The sequence below is a fragment of the Corythoichthys intestinalis genome, chromosome 8 (assembly GCF_030265065.1).
Source record: "Corythoichthys intestinalis isolate RoL2023-P3 chromosome 8, ASM3026506v1, whole genome shotgun sequence".
Lineage (NCBI taxonomy): Eukaryota > Metazoa > Chordata > Actinopteri > Syngnathiformes > Syngnathidae > Corythoichthys > Corythoichthys intestinalis.
Genome location: NC_080402.1, coordinates 16,928,940 through 16,944,306, shown reverse-complemented (window position 1 = coordinate 16,944,306; position 15,367 = coordinate 16,928,940). Strand labels below are relative to the sequence as shown.

The following is a 15,367-nucleotide window of genomic DNA, read 5'->3' as shown; positions in this document are numbered from 1 at the left end:
TAGTGGTTACAGGACTGGTTTACTTTCAACCACTGCTTGAGGTGAGTTTTGAAGGTTTGTAATAAAGGACACTCCCTGATTGCGAGTGGTAGACTGTTCCAGATCATACGGGTCTTTACAGAGATAGCTGTTTTTTTTTTAAAGTCCAACATTGGAGGTTGGGCGAGTTGTAGATACAGTGGGGCAAATAAGTATTTAGTCAACCCCCAATTGGGCAAGTTCTCCTACTTGAAAAGATTAGAGAGGCCTGTAATTGTCAACATGGGTAAACCTCAACCATGAGAGACAGAATGTGGAAAAAAAAAAAACACAGAAAATCACATTGTTTGATTTTTAAAGAATTTATTTCCAAATTATAGTGGAAAATAAGTATTTGGTCACCTACAAACAAGCAAGATTTCTGGCTGTCAAAGAGGTCTAACTTCTAACGAGGTCTAACTCATTATCACTATAAAAGAAACCTGTCCACAATCTCAGTCAGTCACACTCCGAACTCCACTATGGCCAAGACCAAAGAGCTTTCGAAGGACACCAGAGACAAAATTGTAAACCTTCACCAGGCTGGGAAGACTGAATCTGCAATAGGTAAAAAGCTTGGTGTAAAGAAATCAACTGTGGGAGCAGTTATTAGAAAATGAAAGACATAAGATCACTGATAATTTCCCTCGATCTGGGGCTCCATGCAAGATCTCACCCCATGGCGTCAAAATGATAACAAGAACGGTGAGCAAAAATCCTAGGACCACAAGGGGGGACCAAGTGAATGACCTACAGAGAGCTGGGACCACAGTAACAAAAGCTACTATCAGTAACACAATGCGCCGCCAAGGAATCAAATCCTGCACTGCCAGACGTGTCCCCCCGCTGAAGAAAGTACACGTCCAGGCCCGTCTGCGGTTTGCATTTGGATGATCCAGAAGAGGACTGGGAGAATGTGTTATGGTCAGGTGAAACCAAAATATAACTTTTTGGTAGAAACACAGGTTCTCGTGTTTGGAGGAGAAAGAATACTGAATTGCATCCGAAGAACACCATACCCACTGTGAAGCATGGGGGTGGAAACATCATGCTTTGGGGCTGTTTTTCTGCAAAGGGACCAGGACGACTGATCTGTGTAAAGGAAAGAATGAATGGGGCCATGTATCGAGAGATTTTGAGTGAAAATCTCCTTCCATCAGCAAGAGCATTGAAGATGAGACGTGGCTGGGGTCTTTCAGCATGACAATGATTCCAAACACAGCAACAAAGGAGTGGCTTCATAAGAAGCATTTTAAGGTCCTGGAGTGGCCTAGCCAGTCTCCAGATCTCAACCCCATAGAAAATCTGTGGAGGGAGTTGAAAGTCTGTGTTGCCCAACGACAGCCCCAAAACATCACTGCTATAGAGGAGATCTGCATGGAGGAATGGGCCAAAATACCAGCAGCAGTGTGTGAAAAACTTGTGAAGATTTACAGCAAACATTTGGCCTCCGTTATTGCCAACAAAGGGTACATAACAAAGTATTGAGATGAACTTTTGGTATTGACCAAATACATATTTTCCACCGTGATTTGCAAATGATTTCTTTAAAAATCAAACAATGTGATTCTCTGTTTTTTTTTCACATTCTCTCATGGTTGAGGTTTACCCATGTTGACAATTACAGGCCTCTCTAATATTTTCAAGTGGGAGAACATGCGCAATTAGGGGTTGACTAAATACTTATCTGCCCCACTGTATCTATTTCCATACATACTAGAACTTGAACATATATCTGTTCATTCAACATCGTTGCGCATAATCATTCTTTATTCTCATAACTGTGTGTTTATGTATGAACGTCTGGCAATAGTGCTGCTTGTGTACAAGAACTTTTTCTTCCATTGTTTTATCTAGAGGCTGCTACTTGATAGGACTAATATAAAGTGTAGAAACTTGAAAGTTGGTGCAGATCGACTCGGGAGTGCTGTCAGGAGATTCATCCTGGTCGGCTAACGTTTCTGTTTTCTTTCCGCAGTAGATGTACTCTCGGTAATTTCTTTCTCTCCCCGAAATTGTGTGTCCTCAGTTCTTGTCCATTCAAGAGAATAAAAGAACCTGAGAAATAGAAGTTGTCTTTGGCAGTTCTTCATATGACTACTTTTCTTCCGTAGAATATATATTCGGAAATGCTTTAAGTGGCTGAATGTCACTAGGACTTGACAGTCTGGAGCTCAAGACAGTCTTAAATATTCTACTGATGGAGATACCGGTAGCTTGATCCTGGTTACAGAACTTATTTAAAACCCTTTATTTCTGATATCAAGGATATTGAATAAATTCTCAAAGAGCTTGCCAGAAAGCAAAATAGTAATACAAAACTGTACTGCCATATACAGTACAGAAAAAAGGGCTGGGCTCAAGTAGACTGGACGTGATGTTTTACTTTGATAAAACATACCATTTCCAATGAACTCTTACTTTTCATTTTTACATTGCATTCAAATTTCATAGTAGCTATAGTTTTCAACATCTTTCCAAAAGAGCATTTTGGTTTAAAACAAGTTAAAAAAAAAAAGAAATGTTGACAGTCTGTGTAAAAGAGTGTGAAGAGAGTAGAAATGAGAAGTAGTTTTTTATTTTATTTTATCTTATTTCTGCTGGGTTTTTTTTCCTCACACTTGTAAATGTAAACAACAGGAAGAGGGCCAGCTTATGCTTTTTTATTTCCTCAACCTTGAGACTGTTACAGCCATAAGGGGTATATGTAAAGGTCAAAATAAGCAAATACAGAATGAGCTGGACTGCACAGAGGGATTTTGTCATATTTGTCATCTTACTCTTTGGTTTTCAAGGTAGGACTCGCCTACATTTCTGCAGATTTGTGGCTTAACTATCTATTCAAATGCTGATTGTTTACATGTTATTGCTGCTGCCTACCTCATCAACAAAACAATCATGTTGCCTTAGTGTTTAAAAATTGAGTTTAATTCCTCCAGGGATGGCAAAAATACTGACAAATTGACAAACTTTAAAGTGATGCACAAATTCACATTCAGTAGTTTCCTGTTTAATGCTTTGTCTTTTTTTTTTTTTTTTTTTTTTTTTTTTTGATAATATATATACTAGTACGTATATATTTTTGTTTTATTCAGTCTTCTTAAAATCCTATCAAAGCAAACATCCTCTTCATGATTCTAATCATTAAAAGATAAATTGAGAGAGCATGTGTGACACCTCTACCAAGGTTTTTGTTTCCATGCCTATTTTACACATTTTCTCCACAAATAACATCTGCCAAAAGCATCACTGTAAAAGAATCTCAGCGAGTGGCCTGTGAGGAGTCTCAAATTAATTTTGTTAACAAAAAACTGTAATCTGTGTCGCATCTCGATTAAAACACATTTGTCAACAGATACAGTATATGACATATTAAACTTGACTTTGACCTGCTGCTTTGACCAGGTTAGTTTTTGTTCAAAACAAACATAGTCTTACATTAAGCTATTTACACAACATTCGCATTACTTCTTAATATTCATAACAATCAGATATAATTGCCATCATATCATGTCAGTGTTCTGAAGATAAAAACTCACAGACGAACATTCTGCAAATATTTATGTGTGGAGCTAAAGTTAAAGGCATTTGTCAGACTCATATCAGTTCTTATTCACCTTGTTCAAAGTGTGACTAATATCAGTGAAAGGGTAAGAGGAAAACCTCATATACATTTCCGTGAAGAGGTTTTGAGGTTTCTCAGAACTTTTTTTTCCTTTTTCTTCTACTAATGTATAAGATTAACAAACAAATGGAATTGGGTGTGATTATTAATAAAGACACAGTAAAAAATATACATATTGTTTTAGGTGGCTTTGTGAGGCAATATCAGGGTAGGATGGTAAAATCAGGGTAGGATGGTAAAATCATTATATACATATATATATATATATATATATATATATATATATATATATATATATATATATATATATTTTTTTTTTTTTTTAATATTTTTGAGAGTGGGTGGGTGTCTAAGTGCCCACTTTAAAGTGCTTATGACACCAAAAAGCATGTTTATTTCATATTTTGACGGGGTGTTTTATGCTCCTGAATGAATTGGACCGCTCGGATGTGTTTGGAACGATCGTTTTATATATTCAATTTTTGAATCCCTCGCCATGAAAATGAGTGACTTCCTGCTCCAGTCTCGAGTTGAGAAAGAGGGCGCTGTGACGTGTACGGTAGAAAGAGTCCTCTATACTATTCAGCCGTACTGTTGCATGAGAAGGACTATGGATTCAGCTGATTTTGCAGATTCATTCGTTTATTTTTCGCATCACGCCAGCCAAACGGCTGCAGAAAAATGTTGCTGGAACAGGGAGAGGCGTGTGAGCCTTTTTGGGGCTTCAAAAGGTTTCCATTCACCGGTGACTATTTGCCAAAACAAGCCCTGCCCTACTACTGTGGGACCATTGGACTTACGAGGAAGTGAGTAAACATCGTATTTTGTATTATGTCGAACACTGGGATCATTTTAATACGTAGTTGGCTTGCATTTTGTGGCTGACATGCTTCTTGTCCACTCGGCCGACGACCGGCGGCTTGTCGCAAATACCCCCACCGGTAGAGCACTATACTCGGTTTATTGCCCTCTTCATGTGCCCGATGTTCTGTCAAATTTTCAACCCCATCAGAAATTGCAACTTTGTGTTAAAAATGGGCGCGAATACAGCGATTACAAAGAAAACACTACAAACTTTTTTCAAATAAAAGACTATTTACTTGCGTTTCATCATGGATGGGCATGGAGAAAAGCTCTCCCAAGACACATTCTGTCTGTCATGTTAGCTGCACAACAACTGCACGCCGCTCTTTGTTTACGTCGTCGCCGTGTAGTAAAGCATTATTTTTCATTATATTTGTGTTGATTATGCGGCAGCTACGCGTTCCTCCGACGTCGGCCGGTTTGTCCGGCTATACTCTCCAGCTGCTTCCCCGTTGAGCTCTCCTGTCCGTAGTAGCAGGGGAACGAGCTGTAACGTGCTCTCCGCCGGGTGGGTTGCCGATCGGCGATGACAATCGACAACTCCGTCGCAGTGTGACATTACCCGGGCTAGTTTTGTGTGCTTTTTCGCTTCGAAAGCGAAAATAAGACTTTGAGACGTTACTCGGTTCCTGTTAGTATGTTCGCTAGCTGTCACGCCTCTTGGTTTGATTACATTCTCCGAAGCGGGGGAATGACAAAAGCCTGACTAACTCTAGTGGCATAAAGTAGCGTTCGGGAGGTGCGACGGTAAAGGTGAAGTTGACAGTTTTGACCATTATGGAGTAATTTTGCCATGTCGTAAATGGTAAATGGACTGTACTTATATAGCGCATTTATCTGCATGGTTACCATGCCCAAAGCTCTTTACATTAGCACACATTTACCCATTCACACACACATTCGCACACCAATGGGGCTGCTGCCATGCAAGGCGCTGTCAACCCATTGGAGGCAAATCAGGGTTCAGTGCTTTGCCCAGGGGCACTTCGACAGTGGGCAGTCGTAGCCGGGAATCGAACCACTGACCCTTCGGTCCTAGCTACCAACTGCGCCACGGCCGCCCGTCGTACTGAATAAATGCATTCTTATGATTTCATATTCCATTCAGCACAAAACTGTTATTTGTCATGTCATACCATTTATGTAGCAATTGGGAAAAATACTTCGATCAAAAGAATATCCTTTAAAAATATTGGAGTAGAGAGACTGAAACATTTTGTGGCTCTTTTCGTCACATTTTCCTCGTTATGAATAATTCCCCCTCAATGGGCTGCATACTAAATCAGATGAGACCATTCTCCTGCTGACGTCATCAACCTGTTGGGGACGCTAGAGCCATATAATGGTAGGCACGGCTAGACGGTGGATTAAAGTCCTCTGCGCTTTGCCAAATTGTTGAATATAGTCGAATCGTCTCAAAATATGATTGTAATTCACATAATAATGCTATTTAAGACTTTTTTTTTAATCCTGTCCTACGCACTTTAAAGGCCTTTTCACACTAATGTCAGCCCAGTATGAAGAGCGGTCCTCATCAAAATCAAAATGGGAGGAGCCACATAGCCTGATGTAGACGCTGTCAGGAAGTGAAAAGCGGCAAGCATAGTAACTATAGTCCCAAGCACCAATGCCTTTATTTTTCATTGTTGCGCTATAAAACAGTGACTTTTCCTATTTTAAGGAGTAGGGGGCATTATAATAGCCCTGTAAAGAATTTCACTAGTTTCGGTGAATCGTTTTTGTTGTTGTTGTTTGTGAAGTACATTTCCACAAAAACGTATACTGAGTTACCATTTAGCTCAGCAAGGTGAGGTATGAGTCAATTTTCGAGTGTCCCGGAGCTCACGAAACTTTAAAAAAAAAGGATTTATCAAGATTTTGTCAGTCGTGATTTGCGTATATCTGTCCACTGAAACAGCCTGATAGCACAGATACAAGTATGCCTGCCCCTGTGCTAATGGATTGCGTTGTTGACGTCCGCCCGGCGGCGATTACAAAAATGATCAAAGTCGATTCATTTCACTCTTGATACATTTGGACTATACTTCCCTGTGAAAAAGAGCGTACACACATTATTAACATGGGTTAGGGAAAATGTGATGTCCACATATATTTCTCAATATAATTTTTGGAGGGACAAAAAATATGTAAATTAATAAATAATAAAAACAAACTTACAATGAATGAAAACAGAGATACACTGTGGTTATGGCCACCAATAACTTTAAAGATGAAAAAAAAAAAACAGCACGATTAATAACAAATAACATTTTTCAAAACATCTTGTGCCATCATTGGCAAGTAATGAGTTAATTGAGTGAACAAAGGGTTTATTGAAAAAACATCTGACAAAATTCTTCAGATTTAAGTCATATTAAAAAAAAAAAAAAAAACTAAAGTGACCATTACATTGATGTACAACAAAAAAAGAAATGGTTCTTCTTTACATATGAAAGTATGCATGTGAAAAAAAAACATCTAAAACAATCCAAATATGAGCAAATATGCATTTAATGTTGGAAATGTGTTTCAGTGTCCCAGAGTTGGGAGCCGAGTGAATGGGGAGGGAAATACACTCAGAAGACCATCTGCGGTCTGACAGGAACCACCGTGATCCTCAACTGCTCCTTCTGGTACCCACAAACGCACGACGGCCACATCATAAAGGTCGAAAAGGCACTGTGGTTCATCAAAGGTGAAGACGATCAACCTGAAGATCTGATGATGGACGCTCAGTACACTGATCGTCTAGACCTGAACTGTCAAAGCAACTGGTGCACTTTGTCAATGAGAGAGCTGAGAAAGAGCGACGAGGGAAAATACAAGTTCAGATTCATAACGAACGCGACCGGAGGACAATACACTGTCACGTCTGGAGTCACTCTGGAAGTCACTGGTATTGATGCTTTTTAAAAGAAGCTTTACACCAAGAACGAAAGTTTTGAAGCTTCCATCAAAATTTATTGTTGTTTTATCCATAACTTATACACAAAAGTTTTATTTATTTATTTTTTTAAAGAGATACATTTAACATGAATAAAATGCAATTGGGAAATAAGACTTAATACAGAATAATAAATCAAATTTTGGGAAAAAAAAATAAATCAATGAATGAAAAAAAAATAACATTAAAATTAAACGATACATTATAAATTCGACTTTAGCATAAGTTTGAGATTTTTAATAAAAAAATGTACAATCCAACAAATTTTGTACTATATCAGTAATATGTTTCTTTTTTAACCATACTCTTTTTCTTTAAAAAAAAAAAAAAAAAAAAAAAAAGAATCATGTCGTCTTACACAAAACATGTATTTTAAAATTGATCTTAACAAAATACAATTGTGGCAGAATGGTGGTTTCCTCCAAAATTTCACTAACATGGTAATTAAATGTTCTGTGCATGAGGTATACATATGCACTGTGATTGGCTGGCGACTAGTTCAGGGTGGACCTTACCTTGGGCCCAAAGTCAGTTGGGTTAGGCACAAGGACACCCTTGGCCTCATGTGGATAAGTAGAAGTCTACAAAGAATGGGTAGATCCATTTTGACAATCAGATCGTCAATTGTTTAAAATAAAACAAAGACACACAGACAAAAAAGCTAAAAATTGAAGCAAAGCATCTTCACCTTGGTGGAAATGGGCAATGACAATTTTACATTGCAATAAATGTGCTTTGTTACTACATCAATATGTGTCCCACACAATTTCAGATCTCAGTATAAAAAAGTCTTGGCGGGACAGAAATCCGAGTCTGAGTTGTCACAGTGAGTGTGATTTGGACTCTTCTTCGTACATTTGGTATGAGAATGGAAAACAAAGACCAAACTTGAACTCCAAAAAGACCATTTCACCAGTAGATTACCGCAGCTACTCCTGTGCTTTAAGAGGACACGAACAGCATTTGTCTCCTCCAGTGTGTGAGTTGTTGACTCCTGCCGCACAAGTTTGCAGTTCTTCACAAATGCTTATGCTAAAGTGCTCGTTTCATCCTTCAGGTTGGGACACCTCATGTGACAAGGTGCTTTATAAGTACAAGACTATCTGCGCCCTCAAAGGCTCTATCGTGGACATTACTTGCACTTACAGCAACCACAAGGCGGTACTGGAAAAATCTTGGTTCCGCCCAGACAATGGCAACACTTGGAATATTACCTCAGAGCGTTGGGCACTACAGTTGGACCACCGGTTTTTGACTTATGATAAGTCTGGTGAACGATCAGCTCTACGAATAAAAGATGTGACAGACAGTGATTCTGCAGAGTATCGTTTCAAATTCTCAGCATGGGGAAGCGATTTACGTGGGACAACATTGACAGTCACAGGTAACGGTGAAACACTGCATGAAAATCTATGGGGTTTGACATCAAAAATTGAATAGGGCACATGAAAGCAACGATTCAGTTTTTGTTTTCCCACCAATAATAAACCTGTGAGCCTGAGACATCATCAAACATTGGCATTCTTCATTTTGTGATTGTATGAGGAAACAAATCGGAATGTTTTAGAATGAGCAAATTGACATCCAGATTTTAAAAATGCAGGGCGTGAATTTCTTGGACTTACCTGTTTGCTGTACCTCTCTCTAGCTGCACAGGTGCAGGTGATCAAGGCCAAAAAGCAAGATTCTTACACGTTAGCTTCGCTGTCCTGTCACTTGAGCTGCAGTCCTAAGGCTACTTTGTCTTGGTGCTGGATGCGGAATAGACACAAAAATCTTGGCTGTGCAACTTGGACAAAAGAAGAGAATATTTATTTACGTCCAGGAGAATACATCACCTGTGCTGTTGAAAATTATCCATTAAGTGTGTCTCCTCCATTGTGTGAGTTCTTGTTCAATGCATTGTTCTTTAATTGTTGCATTTAATGTGCATATCAAATCAAGTTTTGTCCCTACAATTGGTCAGTAAAATATGTTGTTTTATCATTTGTTTTCATTGAACTTATATATAACAATGTAAAATTATCATTTTTTAAAAATAGTTGGTTAATTTAGATCTAATAATCAAAGAAAACATAATAACATAATTATTCATCTATATGTAAAAATTGCATTTTGTTATAATAAATAATATATTTATTATGTAGTAAAACAAAACAAAAAAATTTGGGGGAACCTTGGAGTAGGGTGACGCTCTACTGACTGACATTCAACCATATCTTCTACCCGTCTCTTTCAGATGCTCTGGAAGCCCCCAGGGTGTTCTTGAGTAATAAAAGTGAGATCGTGGAGGGTGATCTACTGACTCTGACCTGCATAGCTGACACTCCAACATCATCGAGACACTGCTGGTACAAGAAATGCAGAGCGTCAGACTGTGAGGTCATCAGTTATGGAGAAAAGCTGGTCTTCATCTTCATCCAGTCTTCGGATTCAGCCGAGTATTTTTGTGCTGTGGAGAATGATCTGGGGGAGACGATGTCGCAATCCGTCGTAATTGATGTGAAATGTGAGTCCACTTTAGTGTCCCCATAGTTAATTGTAAAATCTTTGGCTTTTGTTCTTCCTAATGGGTTTTTACAGTGTGCATGCAAGTCTGAATTTGAATTTGCACGCCCTTTGACAACTACTATAGTCGAAACAACATATCTCCTGCGATCAATTGAGGTTAAACAAACATGTTTGAGACTCCAATGAACAACTCTCCGATGACACCAATATTGTGTTCTTCAGATGCTCCAAGGTTCTCTAATTTGCTGGTGAGTCCATCAAATGTCACCGAGGAGGGACAGCCAGTGAATCTTACCTGCAGCAGTGATGCTAACCCAACTGCTAGCTACACCTGGTACAAGGACCAAACTATGCTTCAGGGTTCAGAAAGAAATCCCTTCGTTTTTAACTCCATAAGCGCTGAAGATGCTGGAAGCTATTACTGCAAGGCCCACAATAAATATGGAAACGTCATCTCTTCACAGGTGGTCCTAGACATCCAATGTGAGTACCACAATAGCTATGAAGGGTAAGCTACAGTACCAAAACCAGTATGGAGGGCTAAACTGGTGAAGTGAATGTCCAAACCTGAGAGAAAAAAATATTTTAATTTTTAATTTGTTGTTCTTAAAATGTCATTAAAATGCTGATTCATTTAAAATCCACACCGTTACAAGCACTATGAGGCTATGTCACATCCTCAGTAGACAGCCACAGAGCCACCTAAACTCAAATGTTAAAAAATTTGAATTGATAAAATAATACTGTAAAATAGAAATTCGAAAATGTATAGATTTTATGTCTTTCCACTTGTGGTTTTTGTTAAAATGTTTAAAAGGAGAGACAACATGATGTGTATCCGAATATAAAGAATTCTGTTTAACAGATTAAAAAGACACGTAACGTAACTATAAATAAGTGCCCATATGTCCAGGAAGTGGCCGTGCATATTGCTGCTATTATTTTATCCAATCACAGCTGATGTCATATGCAGATATCATTAATAAGCATCATTGCACGCATCTATACTCAAGATTATAAGTGTGATTTGTATGTGCATGGGGATAAGTGACATCAAAAAAAGGTATAAGAATATACGTCGCAACTGCCAAAAAAATGCCCAATGAAGAGAGAAAAAAACATTTAAGTTGCACTGGAATATAAGTCATATTTTTGAGGGAAATTTATTCAATAAAATACAACACCAAGAGCAGATACGTCATCTTGAAAGGCAATTTAAAATAAAAATAGAATAGAGAACAATAGGCTGAATAAGTGTACGGTATACCTTTGCGCGGAGACGCGACTGCACTGTTGACAAGCCTCTCCAGGCAGCACATTGTTCAAGCACCCATGTGCAAACTCGTTCCTCTAGCTGTGGCCACCTAGCTTGTAGCCCACGATTAGACTCACTTCATTTCAGTCAGCGCAGCCACCGTTTTCGCCAGTCACTCAGTACCTAGCTAACTCCACTTTCTTTCTACTGCTCAATTACCGTTTTCAGATGCATATTTCACTATTTGCAGCTTGTAATCTGAATAATATGATTTTCTTTTCGGTGCTATTTGTTCAACCCTTCTCAGTAATTTTTATTTGGTTGTATGTTACCGCCAATGTTTACACACAGCCCTATAGCACCCTCTTACGGTTTAGTGTGAAAATAACAAATGAAATGATGTACAGTGGTACCTTGACATGAGATCGCTTCGACACACGATCTTTTCGACATCCGACGTAAAATTTGACTCGCCATTTGTTTCTACATCCAACGACCTGTTCGAAATACCACGATTTATGACAGCGCCGCAGTTTCTTTGTTTTCCTGGCTGCAGGACAGACACACGCCGGTTTTTCTTGTGAGAGAAATCAACATGGGTTCCAAGAAAGTTAGTGCAGGTGGTGAAAAAGGAAAAAGGAGACGCTTACCATTGAAACAAAGATGGCAATGATAGAAAAATATGAGCGCTGTATGTTCGTCCGTGAATACGGCCGTAGAATATCTATGATCCTGACGGTCCTCTTCCGACCTACGTTTGCTCGTCTTTATAAGTTTATAAGTAAGGTGACAAGTATTATTGTTGTAACATTGGCAAGGAAGTCACCAGCTTCGTAACGTTTTTAATCATTTATTCACAACACGCCTACTGTCCCCCGCAGTATACGTCAAAAACAACAGGGCATTAAAAGTGAAAGTAATATGCCTACCGCACACCCCTATCTCACTGTGACGTCAGCCACGCAGTGCGTTCAGGTACACCCCCCCCCCCCCCCCCCAGCATTAGAACCAGATTTGTTACATTATTACAGGAATTATTATTATATTGTTATTCCGATTTATATTTATAATTCATTTGTTTTGCTATGTGTAATTGCCATTTGTAAACGTATCAACATTATTTATTAAGGATTTTGTGTAGGTTTTCTGGCTGTGGAACGAATTAATGGAATTATAATGTATTCGTATGTGAAAATCCTTCTTGACATGAGACCATTTTGACTTACAAACAAGGTCCTGGAATGAATTAACTTTGTATATAGAGGTACACTGTAATAATGTGTTAATAATTACACACATCAGTCGCTCCAGAGTACTAATCGCACCCGCGGCCACACAAGGGAAAAAACTGCGACATAGTCCGAAAAATACGGTATATATACATTATATACAGTGAGGAGCAGAAGTATTTTCACCCCTTGTGAATTTGCAAGTTTACCTACTTAGAAAACAGGTCGTGTCAGAAATTTCAATCATAGATGCATTTCCACTTCTAGAAATATAATCTAAAAAAAAAAAAAAAAAAAAAAAAATCGAACTCACATTGTATGATTTTTCAATAATTTATTTGTAATTTACTGGGGTTCCTAAGTATTTGAACCTCTGAGAAAATCAGTGCTAATATTTAGTGCAGAAGCCTTTGTTGCAATTACAGAGGTCAGACGCTTTTTCTTCACCAGGTTTTCACATATGTAAACAGGGATTTTGACCCATTCCTCGACACAAATTCTCTCAAGATCTGTCATGTTTCGGGGCTGTCGTAAAGAAACACGAATGTTCAGCTCCATCCAAAGATTTTCTATTAGATTGAGGTCTGGAGACTGGCTAGGCCACTCCAGAACCTTGATATCCTTTTTACGCAGCCACTCCTTGGTCAGCTGGGCTATATGCCTTGGATCATGGTCATGTTGGAAGATCCAGCCACGGCTCATCTTCAAGTCTTTGACTGAGGGAAGGAGGTTGTGGCTCAAAATCTGAGGATACATTTCACCATTCATCCTATGCTTTGTACAGTACAGTCGTCCTGTCCCCTTTGCCGAAAAGCAGCCCCAACGCATGAGGTTTCCATCCCCATACTTCACAGTGGGGATGGTGTTCTTGGGATTGTATTCATCCTTCTTTTTCCTCTACACAAGATGAGTAAAGTTTGCAGCAAAAAGTTGTACTATGGTCTCATCTGGCCAAATGACTTTCTCCCATGACCCCTCTGCATCATTTAGATTGTCCCTTGCAAACTTCAGACGGGCCTTCACATCTACTGGCTTCGACTGGGGAACCTTCTGAGCAACGCATGATTTTAAACAATTGCACCACAGTTTTCTACTGAAAGTAGCCTTTGAAACTGCATCCAGCTTTATTCAGATTATTGACCAGCTCCTGCCGAGTAGTTCTAGGCTGAGTATAAATACTTAGGAACCCCAGTAAATTACAAATAAATCATCAAAAAATTATAAAATGTGAGTTCCGGATTTTTAAAATTTTTTATAGATTTTGTCTCCATAAGTGGAAATGCATCTATGATTGAAACTTCAGACCGCTACCTATTTTCTAAGTGGGTGAACTTGCAAAATCACAAGGCGTGCAAATACTTTGGCTCCTCGCTATATATATATATATATGTCATTAAATCAAAAGTGTTCCCCAACAGATATTCCTCGGCTACCAAGCATCTCAGCGAGTCCCTCTTCTAACGTCACCATGGGTTATACGGTCAGATTGACGTGTACCAGTGATGCTAACCCCGCCGCCAGCTACTTTTGGTATAAGGACCACGAGGAGTCTCCCAAGTCCACGGAAGCCATGTTCAACATCATCAACTTCCAACAGGACGATGAGGGCGAGTATCACTGCGTGGCCCAAAACTTCAAAGGAAGCCGGAATGCCACAGTGCTGCTATTGGCAAAGGCTGGTATGTCATGGACATAGGAAAATGAAATATGGCCATTTTGACGTTTCGTTTCCTTTTCAGGTTCACTGACAGCAGTGGCTGTTGGTTGTGCCATGGCCGGCATCCTGCTGATCCTACTTTTAGTCACCGTCCTGCTGCTTTGGTTAATTTTTTCACTTATTTATTTTTTTAGACTGCCAGAAGGGAATCTCAAAAACTCACTAGTTATGTTCTTGTTGTTCTTCTTGGAGAAAATACTAACTAAAATCGCTATTCCTCCCTTATTCGTGGACAGATCAGAATATAATTTGGTATGTATATTGTAGCTGTGTATATACTCAGAGACTAATATTGTCTTGTTAGACTGTCCGGAGGGAGGTCACATTTTTTTTCCTACTTGTTCTTCTTGGGAGGACTCTAACTATAAGTACTCCTCTTTTATCCGTGGGCAGAGTTAAATAATGAAATTTGGTAGCTATATTCTAAGCATGTATACTCATCAATCACTCAGACTGGGCTGAATAATTAGATTATTAATTGTAGACTTGAAATTGATACTCCTCTATTAGTAGACAGACCACAATGACATTTATTAGGTACATTTTAGGGATGTACAAGAATATCAATCATCTGAGCTCGATTTTTGTCTCAGAGTTGATTAATTCTGTTAATTAGTTGCAGATGTGGGAGGAGTAGCCAAGGTTTTACTCAAGTAAGAGTGGTGTTACTTCAAAATAATATTACTCAAGTAAAAGTAATCTTTCAAAAAATGTACTCAAGTACAAGTAAAAAAGTATTTGGTGAAAAGAATACTCAAGTAATGATTAACATTGTGAGTAACTTCTGATATTTTTGTTGTTGTTTTTTTTAAACAATGGTATTTTTTTTCTGAGCACAAAGTTATCTATATAGACTGTTGTTATAATGGCACTGTGCAATAATCTATTATATAACCACATTAAGCCAATGAAATACAAACATTTCTGACATTGACATTGAATTCCGACGAGAGAAAAAATAAATGACACATTATTCATCCAAAGAGCATGACTGCCCTCTGGTGGAGAAAATAGTTCCAAGTTTGAATAGTGAAGAGATCCTTCATAATTAACATTTTGAACTTAAAAGGATCGTATCTCTGGTTTTCCATGGTCAATCGGTGCCCCCCCCCCCCCCCCCCCCAAAAAAAAAAAAAAAAAACAAAACAAACAAAAAAACGGGAGGGAGGTTGAAATCCGCACTTTCTAGTCATGTTGAGTTGAA

At 38.7% G+C, this 15,367-nt stretch overlaps 2 protein-coding genes across 2 annotated transcripts in view; both read left to right on the top strand.

The window, feature by feature from the left end:
- LOC130920651 (sialoadhesin-like) overlaps nt 1-14,607 on the top strand; it is a 111,626-nt gene extending 97,019 nt beyond the window's left edge. Inside the window, exons 7-9 of the mRNA XM_057844011.1 lie at nt 10,185-10,445; nt 13,865-14,125; nt 14,186-14,607. Coding sequence (XP_057699994.1) covers nt 10,185-10,445; nt 13,865-14,125; nt 14,186-14,430 — 767 coding nt within the window. The 3' untranslated portion in view covers nt 14,431-14,607. The remainder of the gene's footprint in view (nt 1-10,184; nt 10,446-13,864; nt 14,126-14,185) is intronic.
- On the top strand, nt 2,729-9,119 carry LOC130920654 (uncharacterized). Its single transcript, XM_057844017.1, has 4 exons — nt 2,729-2,813; nt 7,041-7,403; nt 8,224-8,430; nt 8,509-9,119. The coding sequence occupies exons 1-4, from the start codon at nt 2,753-2,755 to the stop codon at nt 8,889-8,891; spliced, it is 1,014 nt and encodes a 337-aa protein (XP_057700000.1). The 5' UTR covers nt 2,729-2,752; the 3' UTR covers nt 8,892-9,119.
- Nucleotides 14,608-15,367: the final 760 nt, after the last annotated feature.